Source organism: Bombina bombina, chromosome 4 (genome assembly GCF_027579735.1).
Source record: "Bombina bombina isolate aBomBom1 chromosome 4, aBomBom1.pri, whole genome shotgun sequence".
In the NCBI taxonomy this organism is placed as follows: Eukaryota; Metazoa; Chordata; class Amphibia; order Anura; family Bombinatoridae; genus Bombina; species Bombina bombina.
The window spans coordinates 549,455,108-549,472,821 of record NC_069502.1 but is presented as its reverse complement, the minus strand read 5'-3'; the positions used below and the strand labels follow the sequence as shown (position 1 = coordinate 549,472,821).

The window sequence follows — 17,714 nt, the reverse complement described above, 5'->3', positions numbered from 1 at the left end:
ACCATAAAAGCGTGGGACCAAAAATAAAGAGAGGCAGGCACATCACTTAGCAGAAGCCTAGGGAACCTTCCAGCTAAATGTAGGAAGGTTCTAAAGAGGCAAAAATATCAAAATGGTAACATTTTGTGAAAGTATGAAGAGAAGACCAAGTAGCAGCTTTGTAAATTTATTCCATTGAAGCCTAATTTTTAAAAGCCCAGGACGTGGATACAGACCTAATAGAATGAGCCTTAATACGAGGTGGAGGAGATTTACCCACCTCCAAGTAAGCTTTATAAATCAACTGTTTTAGCCACGGTAACTGCAGTAGCCTTCTGACCTCTATGCGGACCAGAAAAATTAACAAACAAAGCTGAAGGCTGTCTAAATTACTCAGTGGCATGGAGAAAATATATCAAAGCTCAAATAACATCCAAGTTATGTAGAAGTCTTTCCTTACTATATTTGGAAGGAGGACACAAAGAAGGAACAACAATCTCTTGAGTAACATTCTGAGCAGAGACAACTTTCGGTAAGAAGCTATACTGACTATATAAAACCTTAACCTAGTATTGAGAATGTTATTAGTAGAAGGTTTAAGCCTGTCTTGGAGTAAGAATAAAAGACAAATAAGTGCAAAGCAACTTTCCTGCACTAAATATCATAAAGGAATATCATTATCTCTTTAAAGGATACAGATAAGCTATAATGTCTAATACTCCAAATATGTCCATCATGACTAAGTCAATACTGAAGAGGGGAACTACATGGTCCTAACCAGGAAACCCTAAAATAAAATAACAAACAAACAATCTTGCACACCTTCATTCTTCACCTACTTCCAGGGGAGGCAAAGGCAAGACTGATTACTAGATAGGTGGGAGGGTTTATATAGAGCTCTGAGGTTTGGGAATCTTTGCCTCCTCCTAGTGGTAGGAAAGGTAATTCCCATGTACTCATCACTTATATGAAAGAAAGTGTGATGTGCTTTCCAATGGAATTGTAGTTCACTTCAGCATGTAGTAGAAATTGTGCCATCTACTTTGAGAATCGACTCCCAAACCTCAGTCTTAGTGATGGTTACTGGGAACATATTTGTAAACTGTGGAGAAGTAATAAATGGAATACCAGGTTTGTCCCATTCCTTGGAAATCACCTCGGAAACAGTGTCTGTTACTGGGAAAGCTCCTGCCGGTTTAGTAGTCAACTTAAATGGATACTAAACCCGATTTTTTTTCTTCCATGATTTATATAGCTCATGCCATTTTAAGCAACTTTCTAATTTACTCCTATTATTAATTTTCCTTGTTCTCTTGCTATCTTTATTTAAAAAGAATACATGTAAAGCTTAGGGGCCGGCCCATTTTAGGTTCAGCACCCTGGATAGCACTTGATTATTGGTGGCTACATTTATCCACCAATAAGCAAGCGTAATCCAGGTTCTGAACAAAAAATGGGCTGGCTCTTAAGCTTTACATTCCTGCTTTTTAAATTAAGATAGCAAGAGAACAAAGAAAAATGTATAAAAGGAGTTAATTAAAAAGTTGCTTAAAATTGCATGCTCTGTCTGAATTATTAAAGAAAAAAATTGGGTATAGTATCCCTGTATCCCCCATGGTACATAAAACCTCTTGCAAAAGAGACTGTAAATATTACACTTTAAAGAGAAAGGAGGAGGATTCCGAATCCTGTTACAAGGATGAATATCCTAATCCTCAAATGAAATTTCTCACTCTGAAAAAGACTGACACAAGCTGAGATTCCCCTGTATTTTTAAGCAGACCAGAAGAGGGATCTCCCACTGCAGAAACAGTACCTTCTAGCATTTGACGTTTGCGCTTACTTGAAGGTGGCATAGCCCCCAACACCTGTACAATAATAGAACACAGAAAATCCTTGAAATCAGGAGAAAAATCCATCTTACCTCCCTGAGAAGTACTCAGAGGAGAGGGACACTGACCATGAGAGGGCATGAAAAAGCTGCTTAGAGTTGGCAATACTGCCCACATAACCATTGCATAGTTGCACAGGGGAATAGACAAATCCACTGATCTCCCCAGATATGCACAAATGTTCAGTAATATGCAATAATAATGACACAAGTACTATGAGACTCTCTGACAGAAATGGCTGCTCTGAGAAGGGAGAAGGAGGCGGGAGTGCAAACTAACACCGCTTTGAGTAAAATCCACAGGCTGTGCTCAGTGAAAGGAAACAGAGCTCAAATACCACTTAAGGGAGGTATTTTGCTAACCGCTCAGAGAACAAAAAATTACAGGCCATATACCTTGCTTAAAGGGACCCCCACCAGCATAACACAATGCCTCATAGCAATTAAATGTCAGAGTGCACAAGCATGAGTGTCCCCCGGGCCCTGATGTACACTAACTAATGTACCTACTAAGGAGCCTGAGGGCTGTGTAAGTGGGCACACATACCCCACATAATGTTAAGCACCCCTTTCCATGAAGAATTTAAGCACCTCACATTTTTACCTCCTGTTAAGGCAAAAATTAAAACGGAGGGGAATCAAGAGGAGTTTAAACCAATATGTTATGGCTTGTGGACTCTCACCACCTTATGAAAGAAATTACATGCTCTAATTTATTTGGAGCATGTATTTTAAAACTATCAACCCTCCACTACTGTGTGTTTAACCCCTGCAAAGGGATTAAACACACAGTAGAAGCACTGCTCAGGATCCACAGAGCACTGCTGATCTTGAGCGGACACCGCTTCCGATACAATCAGCAGCGCTAGTAACACATCTGAGTCATGCAACTAGCACTGCTGATTGGATCAGTGGCGGCTTCAGCTTGGGACCAGCAGTGTTCTTGGGGGAGGGGGCGGGACCGCTGCACTGCAGATAAAAAAATGTTGAGAGCGGCAGATAAGAGGAAGGAGGGAGAGAGAGGGTATCCAAGTGGATGGGGATTTTGGCCTGTGTAGATGGGCTTTAGGACTAGTACAATATAATTTACAAGCAGGAGATTATTAAACTGTAATTAATATAAGACCATAACCAAGATGCAATGTCAAACATACCTGATCAAAGAGATCTGTTCCATCTGTACCAGCTGCTCTCATTAACTCCTCTTCACCACCAGGATGATATTCCATGTACGGAGTGATATTATACACCATTCCTAGAACAATCAAATAAAATATAATTATTTCCTTGCTAATGTTTACAATAAAAGGACCATTACATACAGTAGGATCGCAAAATCAACCATCTCATAATAAAAAGACAATGCAGTAACACTTACTTTGAATTTAATTCAAGCAGCAGATTTTTTTTCAGACAAATTCCAATATCTCTTAATTTGTCTGCCTTCTGTATCATGTGACAGCCATCAACAAATCACAGACTGATACATGTATAATTTTTTGCTTTTTGTCAAAGAATAATACCGAAGGAGAACATTTGATAGCAAAAGTAAACTGTAAAGTGTGGGTTTTTTTCTTTGAATCTCTTGCCCTTTCTCAATCAAGAAAATGTTATTACATATAATATTTATCTTATTTAGACCCAGGAGCAGCAGTGCACTACTGGGAGCTAGATGCTAATTGGTGGCTATGCCTATGTGCCTCTTGTCACTGTTCACCAGATGCGTTTATCTAGTAGCACATTGGTGCCCTAGAGCTGATTGTAACTATGTGTTTAAAGTCTTTGAAGATGTTACATACCTAGTAACATGCCACCAATACTGCAATAATAAAATGCTAAATGCAGCCAGCAATCAGCAAGCGCTATCCAGGGTGCTGAACAAAAAAGGGGCTGGCTCATACGCTTTAAATTCCTGCTTTTTCAAATAAAGATACCAAGTGAATGAAGAAAAATTGATTATAGGAGTAAATTAGAAAGTTGTTTAAAGTTGCACGGTCTATCTGAATCATGAAATAAATATTTGGGTTCAGTATCCCTTTAAGTTTAGTTCATGTTTATGGCAAATATACACATCACACAGTAGAATATAACTAACAATACTCATTGGGGACGATTTACCAAGTGTCTGTCCAACATGATCCGCTCAGCAGATCATGTCCGACAGCATACACTGTCGGCATTTAACATTGCAGAAGCAGTTCTGGTGAACTGCTTGTGCAATGCCGCCCTCTTCAGATTCGTGGATAATCGACCGCTAGCAGGGGGTGTCAATCAACCCGATAGTATACGATCGGGCGGATTGATGTCCGCAGCCTCAGAGGCAATGGTCGAGTTAAGGAGCAGCAGTCTTAAGACTGCTGGTTTTTAACTCCTGTTTCCAGGAAGCCTGAAGGCTTGCACGGAAATAGAGGCATCAGAGGCCATTCGGCCTTTGATAAATCGGCCCTATTGTCTCACTTATAGTATCTATTTACCAGTGAAAGAGTTTGCTCTGTGAACTAAATAGGCAAAACAAGAATCTTACGAGGAAAATATTTTTTTATTTCTGAGCTTCATTATCTTCTATCAGGTTATTGCCTATTTCTGCCCTACTTCCTTCTATCTTGGTTTCAGAATGTGATTTCTTCAATCCTATCACTTTTTGTGCACATTATGTTCCCTGTGTTATACAACTCATCCAGCTGACATGATTGTTGTGTTGTGATTAGAGAGTGTAGTTATAATTCCCCACCTGGATGCATTGTTTAAATGTCAAAGCTTGCTAAGCCTTTATTACACTCCTGTCTCTCTGCTCGTCTTGCATCTGGAGCTTAAGCTATTTTTGGTAGGTAAATGTTAGCATTTAGCCTTTTACTGGATAATGTATTTAAAGGGACATTAAAGTCAAAATTAAATGCTTATTGTTCAGATAGAGTATGCAATTTAACGCTACTTTCCAATTTACCTCTATTATCAAATATGTTGTTCTCTTGGTATCCTTTGTTGAGGAGTAAAACTAGGTAGGCTGATAGGAGTGTGCACGCAACCTTGGCACTATATGGCAACAGTGTTTTAAACTATGTATAACATTGCATTAAACATTGTGTCAAATGCTGTTGTGAGATGGCTAAAGACACGTACAAAGGATACAAAGAAAACTAAGCAATACTGATAGTAGAAGTAAATGCTGTATCTGAATCATTTAATTGTGACTTTACGGTCACTTTAATACTAAAATTGTAAAAATGTAAAAAAGTACAGGGCTACATGGATAGAAGTAGCTCACATTCCGTCCTTATATTGTTGGATATGTATCGCCTGTCTATAATCTAATACAAAACTATATGTTAGCAAAAAATGTGGTACAATCTCACAAATATATATATATATAAAGGGACATAAAAGTGCTAAAGCATTTTACTATTGCACTGTGCTTGTATATAACTGTGAATCGCTGCCTGTACATGTATTTGCATATAAGAGCCACAGAATGATTTTATACACAATTAGCACATCTAGGCAACATCCATCATTACCCCTACCCCGCATGCCTGATGTCTTTCGGGTCACACTTGACTCAGATCTTTTTTTCACTCCTCACATTCAGTCCTTGGCTAAAGCCTGCCACTTCCACCCTAAAAACATCTCTAAAATTAGACATTTCCTTACACAAGACACAACCAAGATTTTAATCCAGTCTCTCATCCTTTCCCGCCTCTATTACAGCAACTCTGTCCTCTCTTGTCTCCCCAGCTGCCGCTTAGCACCTTTACAATCTATAATGAATGCCTCTGCCAGACTCATCTTCTTCACACGTCGCTCTTCATCTGCTGCACCTCTCTGCCAATCCCTTCACTGGCTTCCTCTTGTCTCCAGGATTAAACATAAAATTCTCACTCTGACATACAAAGCCCTCAACTGCACTGCTCCCCCCGATATCTCAGACCTTGTCTCCAGATACTCTCCCTCCCGTCCCCTTCACTCTGCTTATGACCTCCTACTCTCCTCCTCTCTTGTTTCCTCCTCACACTCCCATTTACAGGACTTCTCCAGACTGGCTCTTGTGGAACTCTCTGCCTCGTTCCACAAGACTCTCCCCTAGTTTTGAAAGCTTCAAGCGCTCCCTAAAGACTCTACTGATCAGGGATGCATACAACCTACACTAACCTTTCTTTATACCAGTCCCTCTCCTCCATTACTATCCCCTGAACCCCCTTAGCATGTAAGCCTAAGAGTCCAGCTGTTTGTAGATCATCTTCTTAAGAGCGGACTAAAACAGTGCGACTCTTGGCAGGGCCCTCTACTCGTTTGATCCCTATAAATATTTTTTTGTACTCTGCCTTTGTTTATAGCGCTGCGGAATCTATTGGTGCTCTACAAATAACCGATAATAATAATAATAATAATAATAGGCAAGTGTCCCTGCTTGCTTTTCCCAAGAAGTATTCTGTATAAATTAAGGTAAATGTATTTAAATGTTGTGCAGTCATGATTCGCTATAGCAAATAATGTCTGCTTGACATTGCTAAATACCGACAGCATATGCTGTAGGCATTTATAATTGCACAAGCATTTCTAGTGAAATGCTTGTGCAATGCTGCACCCTGCTCACTGGCGGCCAACCGTCCGCTAGCAGGGGCTGTCAATCATCCCGATCCTAAAAAGGTGGCGGACATGTTAAGAAGCAGCAGTCTTTGAAGCGAGTGGGCCTCCGAAGTGTAATTTTAAATGTGTATATCCCGGCTTGTATGTGTATTGCAGATATGTGTATTTCTGTCTGTGTGTATATTTGTGTATGTGTATATCCCTGCCTGTGTGTGTCTTTGTTTATGTGTGTATCCCTGTCTGTTTGTGTCTTTGTTTATGTGTGTATCCCAGCCCTGTGCAGGGCAGTTTGGGCAATTAGTCTAAGTTTGAGACCTGGCAGCTGTATAATGATTTTCAGCCACGTAAGACAAAGCTGGGGGAGTAGTATGAACCTTTAATGAATATATATATATAGTAATCTCATAGGTATGGGCACTCACAGGGTTTAAAGTATAATTCAAGCTTTATTGAAGAAAATATTTAAAATGGACAGTGGGCCAACCGCCGAACAGAATGGTCGCAAACATCATGAGCTCTGTTCACAATAGCATTGAAGGAGCATTTTAAAGGAGATTTACTGTGGATTTGGTGCTCAGTGCTGACCTTGGTGACCAGCAGACTTGAGGGATCTAGATGTCACGGACATCAATGTTCAGGCTGAGATAGGAGCAGAGGAATGCAGCACAGACATGGGCCGTGCGCTGAGGCCCAGCACAGCGCACCATGATACATTGCATGGAGTTGCAGTCGGCAAACAACCAGGGTTACTTGTGCACCGTGTGAGTTGCTGAAGCGGTCGTTCACTGGGAACGGCATACCCCGCGAGTACTGGGTGAGCACTTCGGCAGTCTTTGGCTACAGCTGAGAACAGTTCGTTCAGAGGTGCTCGCATAGGCTGAGGATTGTACACAGACATAATCAAACTCACCGGAGACTCCTGTGATTCACATGGGCCTGGTGTGCCAGTGGGAAACAGCGATATTGCGGAGGGCCAATGGTTGTTGGCGAGAATGGCTGCTGTTGATATGGAGGAGGAACTCCTCACGCATGAGTTCCGATTTTCACCTGATCCCTACACACAGGCTAAGAACCGGCATGGTGGCCTAGGATAGATGGCTGTGTTGGGCAACACTGTGGCCACTGTCCCAGGCGGTGGGGAATCTGTACAATGCCTGGATTGTTCTATTGCCCGGTCTCTAAAGATAGGAGACAGGATACTCCAGGACACAGGGGGCATCGCTAGGATCATACCCCTCTCTGAAAGCGAATGTGGGTTAGTCAGTTAACTGGACTAGTATACTCGAGTATGCCTACTCTGATGTACTGGAATATGCTCTTCACGGACACTCTTAAGAACTGTTCTTGTCCTTTTTGAAGCCAACTGGGGGACATATGGTTTATATGTGTTATGCTTCTCTATCTTGTTTATTGTTATGTATTACTTTACAGTGTTATTGAAGAGGGTTAAATATCTTTCCTCTCCCTGAGATAGTAATATTACCTTGGTTAGGCTCCAATTTAGCAGAAGTTATTCTTTTACTAATTATATTGCAAAATATTAAACTGTACATACTGCCTATAAGTCCCAGCAGCCCCTATTGCCTTTCATAGTAGTTGTATTTGGCATACTTTGCTTATTACTTTAGCCCACGCCCCACTAGTCTTTTTGCTACTTCGAGCTAGTTTCTATATGTGAGCGATATTATGTCTCTAATTATATAGAAACATTTATTATTTTTGATAATATATGCAGATATATACCAACAACGCCCAATTTGTTTGATATGATGGGACTACTGGTTGTCTGGGTACACCCATGATTAGTTATGAATCTTATCAGCGAGATTGTCATTCCAGTGTACCCTACATGATAAATAACGTGGTTTGAACCAAATGGCAATCAGTTATTTTGTGTGAAAACCCTGCTGTTTTAATGCTATAGTATTTCTGAGGGTTAGGTATAAGGTATCATGCTTTCATATATTGGTGTCACCTATGTTTTTATGTAGCATGAGGAGGTTTGAGGGGGCCTCCAAAGTGATGTGTTCAAAAGGAATAGTGGCACATATGTTATAGCAGATATTTTATTATCATGATATTATTATCATTTTTAGTATTCAGGGACTAGCCCTCTTTTTAATGTCGCTGCCTATATCTCAAAGATGCTCACACAGAGTGTGAGGTGCCCAGCTGTTACACATTAAAATAACTATATTCTCTATAGTGCATTATGCCCAATTTAGCCATTTTCACCTATCTATGCTCTAATTACCCCTACATCTAATGTAGTACTACAGTTTGCACTATCAGATATAAAGCATAAGAGCCAAGGCTGTCATTTATTATATTGCTTGAACCATGCTTGAACATCGATGTTCAGGCTGAGATAGGAGCAGAGGAATGCAGCACAGACATGGGCCGTGCGCTGAGGCCCAGCACAGCGCACCATGATACATTGCATGGAGTTGCAGTCGGCAAACAACCAGGGTTACTTGTGCACCGTGTGCGTTGCTGAAGCGGTCGTTCACTGGGAACGGCATACCCCGCGAGTACTGGGTGAGCACTTCGGCAGTCTTTGGCTACAGCTGAGAACAGTTCGTTCAGAGGTGCTCGCATAGGCTGAGGATTGTACACAGACATAATCAAACTCACCGGAGACTCCTGTGATTCACATGGGCCTGGTGTGCCAATGGGAAACAGCGATATTGCGGAGGGCCAATGGTTGTTGGTGAGAATGGCTGCTGTTGATATGGAGGAGGAACTCCTCACGCATGAGTTCCGATTTTCACCTGATCCCTACACACAGGCTAAGAACCGGCATGGTGGCCTAGGATAGATGGCTGTGTTGGGCAACAGGGTGGCCACTGTCCCAGGCGGTGGGGAATCTGTACAATGCCCGGATTGTTCTATTGCCCGGTGTCTAAAGATAGGAGACAGGATACTCCAGGACACAGGGGGCATCGCTAGGATCATACCCCTCTCTGAAAGCGAATATGGGTTAGTCAGTTAACTGGACTAGTATACTCGAGTATGCCTACTCTGATGTACTGGAATATGCTCTTCACGGACACTCTTAGAACTGTTCTTGTCCCTTTTGAAGCCAATTGGGGGACATATGGTTTATATGTGTTATGCTTCTCTATCTTGTTTATTGTTATGTATTACTTTACAGTGTTATTGAAGAGGGTTAAATATCTTTCCTCTCCCTGAGATAGTAATATTACCTTGGTTAGGCACCAATTTAGCAGAAGTTATTCTTTTACTAATTATATTGCAAAATATTAAACTGTACATACTGCCTATAAGTCCCAGCAGCCCCTATTGCCTTTCATAGTAGTTGTATTTGGCATACTTTGCTTATTACTTTAGCCCACGCCCCACTAGTCTTTTTGCTACTTCGAGCTAGTTTCTATATGTGAGCGATATTATATCTCTAATTATATAGAAACATTTATTATTTTTGATAATACATGCAGATATATACCAACAACGCCCAATTTGTTTGATATGATGGGACTACTGGTTGTCTGGGTACACCCATGATTAGTTATGAATCTTATCAGCGAGATTGTCATTCCAGTGTACCCTACATGATAAATAACGTGGTTTGAACCAAATGGCAATCAGTTATTTTGTGTGAAAACCCTGCTGTTTTAGTGCTATAGTATTTCTGAGGGTTAGGTATAAGGTATCATGCTTTCATATATTGGTGTCACCTCTGTTTTTATGTAGCATGAGGAGGTTTGAGGGGGCCTCCAAAGTGATGTGCTCAAAAGGAATAGTGGCACATATGTTATAGCAGATATTTTATTATCATGATATTATTATCATTTTTAGTATTCAGGGACTAGCCCTCTTTTTAATGTCGCTGCCTATATCTCAAAGATGCTCACACAGAGTGTGAGGTGCCCAGCTGTTACACATTAAAATAACTATATTCTCTATAGTGCATTATGCCCAATTTAGCCATTTTCACCTATCTATGCTCTAATTACCCCTACATCTAATGTAGTACTACAGTTTGCACTATCAGATATAAAGCATAAGAGCCAAGGCTGTCATTTATTATATTGCTTGAACCATGCTGCCTTAATATTATATTTATTAATTACTTCTAGGCTATACACAGGGCATTTCACTTAATACGTTTTGTGCTAGGTGCTGTTTGTGCTAGGTGCTGCTTGTGCTAGGTGCTGCTTGTGCTAGGTGCTGCTTGTGCTAGGTGCTGCTTGTGCTAGGTGCTGCTTGTGCTAGGTGCTGCGTGTGCTAGGTACTGCGTGTGCTAGGTACTGCGTGTGCTAGGTACTGCGTGTGCTAGGTACTGCGTGTGCCGGGTACTATTTGTGCCGGGTACTATTTGTGCCGGGTACTATTTGTGCCGGGTACTATTTGTGCCGGGTACTATTTGTGCCGGGTACTGTCTGTGCTAGGTACTGTTTGGGCTAGGTACTGTCTGTGCTAGGTACTGTTTGGGCTAGGTACGGTTTGTGCTAGGTACTGTTGGTGCTAGGTACTTTTTGTGCTAGGTAATGTGTGTGCTGGGTAATGTGTAAGCTAGGTGCTATTTGGGCTAGATACAGTTTATGCTAGGTTCTGTGTATGCTAGGTGCTGTTTGGGCTAGGTGCTATTTGGGCTAGGTGCTGTTTGGGCTAGGTGCTGTTTGGGCTAGGTGCTGTTTGGGCTAGGTGCTGTTTGGGCTAGGTGCTGTTTGGGCTAGGTGCTGTTTGGGCTAGGTGCTGTTTGGGCTAGGTGCTGTTTGGGCTAGGTGCTGTTTGGGCTAGGTGCTGTTTGGGCTAGGTGCTGTTTGGGCTAGGTGCTGTCTGCGCTGGGTGCTGTTTGGGCTAGGTGCTGTCTGTGCTGGGTGCTGTTTGGGCTGGGTGCTGGTTGGGGTGGGTGCTATCTGTGCTGGGTGCTATCTGTGCTGGGTGCTGTTTGTGCTAGGTGCTGTTTGGGCTAGGTGCTGTTTGGGCTAGGTGCTGTTTGGGCTAGGTGCTGTTTGGGCTAGGTGCTGTTTGGGCTAGGTGCTGTTTGGGCTAGGTGCTGTTTGGGCTAGGTGCTGTTTGGGCTAGGTGCTGTTCGGGCTAAGGTGTTATTTGTGCTAGGTAATGTGTGTGCTAGGTACTACTAGGTGCTGTTTGTGCTAGGTACTATTTGTGCTAGGTACTGTTTCTGCTAGGTACTGTGTGGCCTCAGTACTATGGGGCCTATGTACTGTTTGTGCTAAGTACTGTTTGTGCTAGGTGCTATTTGGACTAGGTGCTGTTTGTGTTAGGTGCTGTTTGTGTTAGGTGTTGTTTGTGCTAGGTACTGCGTGTGCTAGGTACTGCGTGTGCTAGGTACTGCTAGGTGCTGTTTGTGCTAGGGGCCATTTGTGCTAGGGGGTACTGTGGGTGTTAGGTACAGTGGGTGTTAGGTACTGTGTGTGCTAGGTGCTGTGTGTGCTGGGTGCTGTGTGTGCTGGGTGCTGTCTGTGCTGGGTGCTGTCTGTGCTGGGTGCTGGGTGCTGTCTGTGCTGGGTTCTGTCTGTGCTGGGTGCTGTCTGTGCTGGGTGCTGTCTGTGCTGGGTGCTGTCTGTGCTGGGTGCTGTCTGGGCTAGGTGCTGTCTGGGCTAGGTGCTGTTTGGGCTAGGTGCTGTTTGGGCTAGGTGCTGTTCGTGCTAAGGTGTTATTTGTGCTAGGTAATGTGTGTGCTAGGTACTACTAGGTGCTGTTTGTGCTAGGTACTATTTGTGCTAGGTACTGTTTCTGCTAGGTACTGTGTGGCTTCGGTACTAAGGGGCCTAAGTACTGTTTGTGCTAGGTGCTATTTGGGGTAGGTGCTGTTTGTGTTAGGTGTTGTTTGTGCTAGGTACTGTGTGTGCTAGGTACTGCGTGTGCTAGGTACTGCTAGGTGCTGTTTGTGCTAGGGGCTATTTGTGCTAGGGGGTACTGTGGGTGTTAGGTGCTGTGTGTGCTAGGTGCTGTGTGTGCTAGGTTCTGTATGTGCTAGGTTCTGTATGTGCTAGGTTCTGTATGTGCTGGGTTACTGTGTGTGCTAGGTGCTGTATGTGCTAGGTTCTGTATGTGCTAGGTTACTGTGTGTGCTAGGTACTGTTTGTGCTAGCGTTAATCTTGCCCTTTCTTTAAATCAAACACTCCTTTTGTTGGCTGGTGTGTGTATATAGAACCTGATATATTGCCATATTTTATTTAGCATTTCATGGGGTCGATATGATGTCATGTATTATAATATTATAATGTTGGACTAAAGATGTGGCGTTTAATTGGCCCTGAAAAAATGCTGGTTCAACAAATGGTGTGACATGCTTTGGATCATTGCCCTCTACTTAGCTCATTTATTATCCTGTGGTTTCATTATAGCATGCATTTGATGTGAGAACATGGTGATATTGTTGTGTTTTTCACTATATGCTGCCCTTGACATCGTCTAAGTTGTTCTATATCTTTATCTGGGTTCCAGCCCTAAGTTTGGCAGCTCTGACTATAGCAGATTTTCAGCTGATTTCACTTGTTTTCCCTCCACGGCACATGAGCCGTGTGTCTAATTAAATTTATACTACAACTGTGACCTCAGATAATGTTGACGTTATGGGGATTTAAAAGGTCTCGTGGCTTTTTCACTGTTTTACCTTTCTTCCCTTCTGACACTGAGAGTGTGGCTGGTGGCCGATGCTGTGCCCGTATCAAGCTAAATTAACATGTAAGCATAGTTTTTATTTCCCTTACGTTGTGTGTTTTTATAAGTCTCATTACGAGTTGCTATATCTCCCCTGGGACCTATATGGTTTGATGCATTATCTAAAAATGGCTAGTGTCTCTATTTCTTTCCTAAGATATGGAGAGTCCACAAAGTCATCAATTACTAGTGTGAATATCACTCCTGGCTAGCAGGAGGAGGCAAAGAGCACCACAGCAAAGCTGTTAAGTGTCACTCCCCTACCCATAATCCCCAGTCATTCTCTTTGTCTCTGTCAATACTCTGGCGGTTCCTTGGGATTTCGGTCTAGCATACCTGTTTCTTCCGTTTGCGCTCCTTCCACGAGTCATTGCTCGTATCAAACAAGAGAGAGCGGCAGTAATTCTAATAGCTCCTGAATGGCCTCACAGTATCTGGTATGCAGACCTAGTGAAGATGTCATCTCTTCCACCTTGGAGGTTGCCTCTGAGGAAGGACCTTCTAACTCAGGGTCCATTCCTCCATCCAAATCTCGTTTCTCTGAAGCCGACTGCTTGGAGATTGAACGCTTAATTCTGTCTAAGCGTGGATTTTCTGAGTCGGTCATTAAAACCATGATTCAGGCTCGCAAGCTTGTTACTCAAAATATTTACCATAATATATGGCATAAATACCTTTGTTGGTGTGAATCAAAGGGCTACTCTTGGAGAAGGGTTAGAATTCCTAGAATTTTGTCTTTTCTCCAGGAAGGTCTGGAGAAAGGATGGTCAGTCAGTTCTCTGAAGGGTCAGATTTCTGCTTTATCTATTTTGTTACACAAGCATTTTGCCAGGCTCTGGTCAGAATCAGGCCTGTGTTTAAACCTGTTGCTCCTCCTTGGAGCCTTCACCTTGTTCTTAAAGTTTTGCAGCAGGCTCCGTTTGAGCCTATGCATTCCATAGATATTAAGTTGTTATCTTAAGGCTTTGTTTCTTGTTGCTATCTCTTCTGCTCGCAAAGTCTATGAACTTTCGGCTTTGCAGTGTGAGTCACCTTACCTTATCTTTCATGCGGATAACGCGGTTCTTCGTACTAAATTGGGCTTCTCCCTAAAGTTGTTTCGGATAGAAATATTAATCAGGAAATTGTAGTTCCTTCTCTCTGTCCTAATCCTTCTTTTTATAAGGAACGTCTGTTGCATAACTGAGATGTTGTGCGTGCTCTTAAATTCTACCTACAGGCGACTTAGGATTTTCGCTAGTCTTCTACCCTGTTTGTTTCTCAGGAAAGCGTAAAGGTTAGAAGGCTACTGCTACTTCTCTTTCACTCTGGTTGAGAAGTATAATTTATTTTGCTGATAAGACTGCTGGGCAGCAGCCTCCTGAGAGTATTACAGCTCATTCCACGAGGGCTGTCTCCTCTTCTTAAGCTTTCAAAATGAAGCTTCTGTGGAACAGATTTGCAAGGCTGCAACTTGGTCCTCTCTGCATAAATGATTTAGAAAGGCACACACTTGCCTATACATGGTCTCACAGCTGAAAATTAGCAAAAACCAAGCCATTAGGTCAAAGGAACTGCCTGCAGAGCTCAAAAATAGGATTGGTTAAAGCACAGATCTGGGGAAGGCTACAAAAACATTTGGCTGCATTGAAGGTTCCAAGAGCACAGTGACCTTCATAAATCTCTAATGGAAGAAGTTTTGAAAAACCAGGACCCTTCATAGAGCAGGTTGCCTGGCCAAACTGAGCAATTTGGTGAGAAGGGCCATGGTAACAGAGGTAACCAAGAATCCAATAATCACTCTGATTGAGCTCCAGAGATCATGTGTGGAGATGGGAGAAACTTGCAGAAGGACAACCATCACTGCAACACTCAACCAATCTGGGATGAATGGCAGAGTGGCCAGACAAAAGCCTCTCATGAAAGACTGCTTGGAATTTGCAAAAAAGCAACTAAAGGACTCTTAGACTGTGATAAACAAGATTCTCTGGTCTTATGGAACAAAGATTAAACTATTTGGCCTCAATTCTAAGCCTGGATTATCTTAAATGCTACAAGGCAGCAAAATATTCCAAGGGATTTGCCACTATGTTGAGAGAACCTGTCAAAATATTCCAAGCTCCCGAAATCGGCATCACCGAGAGGGGTTTGCAATAAATACCATTGGTCGGAAATGCTGGCTATAGATAACACCCAGCATCGTCACCTATATTGGCGATGTATAGTAAAGGATCCCTAGAAATAGAACTGCTGTGCCTAACTACTAATCCTCATACCCTTAAACCAAAGTACCCCACAATCGCAAACTAACACTACATTAATAAATATCTAAACCGACACTATCCACCACAAGTACTATCCTATTAACCCCTATACAGCCACTAGCCCACTACAAGTACTATCCTATTAACCCCTATAATGCCACATACCCACTGCAAGTACCCTACTTTATTAACCCTAAACTGCCACAACCTCCAACGCAAACTAACCCTGCTCTAGCTAACACCTAACCCCCCCCCTCTAAATTAAACCCTCTAAGTTACATAAAAAAACAAATCTAAGTTACTTTAAAAAAAATATTTACTCTAAACCACCACAAACCCAATGCAATCTAACCCTACTGTGTCTAACACCTAAACACCCCCTCTAAACTAAATTCCTTAAGTTGCATGAAAAAAAAATACTATTACAATAAAATAAAAAAAATCCAAGTTAAAAAAAATAATTAAATACAGTATCCAAAATAAAAAAACACCATTATACCTAACACTAATCTACATGCCCCATAAAATAAAAAAAAACACCCAAAACAAAAAAATTAAACCCTAACACTAAAATAAATTACAACAGCCCTTAAAAGGATTTTTTGTAGGGTATTGCCCTAAAAATAATTCAGCTCTTTTACAATTAAAAAAATACAAAACTCCCCCTCTACAATATAGATAACCACCATCCCCCAAAATAATAAAATCTACGTAAAAAAAATCTAAATCTAAGTAAAAATAAAAAGCCTATTCATAAAAATAAAAAACACCCCCCAAAAAAGCCCTAACTAGCTCCAAAGGTTGTACTCACGATCAAAAATCCGGCTCCTCTTGATCCAACGATGGGCCCTCTTCATCCTGGATCCTGGCGTACATCTTCTGGACTTAGAAGCCATGTCAGCATTCCAAGATTTAAGCCACAAAGCTCTTCTAGCTAAAATAGCTAAAGACATAGATTTAACATCAATTTTGATGATATCAAAAAAGGCATCACAAATAAAATTATTAGCATGTTTAATCAAGTTAACAATGCTAGACAAATCATGATCCAATACTTGTTGCGCTAAAGTATCCAACCAAAAAGTTGAAGCAGCTGCAACATCAGCCAAAGAAATTACAGGCCTGAGAAGATGACCTGAATATAAATAGGCTTTCCTTAGATAATATTCAAGTTTCCTATCTAAAGGATCTTTAAAAGAAGTACTATCTTCCGTAGGAATAGTAGTACATTTAGCAAGAGTAGAGATAGCCCCATCAACCTTGGGGATCTTTTCCCAAAACTCTAAAGAAACTGCTGTCAAAGGATACAATTTTTTAAACCTTAAAGAAGGAATAAAAGAAGTACCAGGCCTATTCCATTCCTTAGAAATCATATCAGAAATAGCGTCAGGAACTGGAAAAACCTCTGGAATAACCACAGGAGGTTTATAAACAGAATTTAAACGTTTACTAGTTTTAATATCAAGAGGACTAGTTTCCTCCATATCCAATGTAATCAACACTTCTTTTAACAAAGAACGAATATACTCCATTGTAAATAAATAAGAAGATTTGTCAGTGTCAATATCTGAGGCACGATTTCCTGAACCAGATAGATCCCCATCAGAGAAGGGTAATTCAGCATGTTGCCGATCATTTGAAATTTCATCAACTTAATGAGAAGTTTTAAAAGACCTTTTACATTTATTAGAAGGCGGGATGGCAGACAAAGCCTTCTGAATGGAATCAGAAACAAATTATTTTAAATTTACAGGTATATCTTGTGCATTAGATGTTGAGGGAACAGCAACAGGTAATTAACTACTACTGATGGATATAAGTTGTCTTGTAAAAGTTTATCAAGACAACTAATACAAACCATAGCAGGAGATAAAATCTCCACAAGTTTACAACAAATGCACTTAGCTTAGGTAGAACTGTTATCAGACAGCAGGGTTCCAACAGGATCAGATTGAGACATCTTGCAAATGTAGGAGAAAGAAAAAACAAACATATATAGCAAAATTATCAATTTCCTTATATGGCAGTTTCAGGAATGGGAAAAAATGCAAACAGCCTAACCCTCTGATAGAGAAAAAAAGGCATATAGGAATGGGGTCTTAAATAATGAAAATATTTGGCGGCAAGTATGACGCACAACAAACAGAAAAATATTTTTGGCGCCAAAAACGTCTGGAAATGACATACTCACGTCACAGATGACGCAACCTTATACAGGAAATTACGATTTTGCATCAACGAACATAACTTTGCGCCAAAAAAATCTTGTGCCAAGAATGACGCAATAAACTCTGGCATTTTGAAACCTCGCGAGCCTAATTCTGCCCGCAAAATTAAAAGACAGTCAATTTGAAAAAAA

At 41.4% G+C, this 17,714-nt stretch overlaps 1 protein-coding gene across 1 annotated transcript in view; it reads right to left on the bottom strand.

The window, feature by feature from the left end:
* LOC128656538 (cytochrome b5 reductase 4) overlaps positions 1-17,714 on the bottom strand; it is a 1,054,602-nt gene that overhangs the window by 856,756 nt on the left and 180,132 nt on the right. Inside the window, exon 3 of the mRNA XM_053710489.1 lies at positions 3,025-3,125. Coding sequence (XP_053566464.1) covers positions 3,025-3,125 — 101 coding nt within the window. The remainder of the gene's footprint in view (positions 1-3,024; positions 3,126-17,714) is intronic.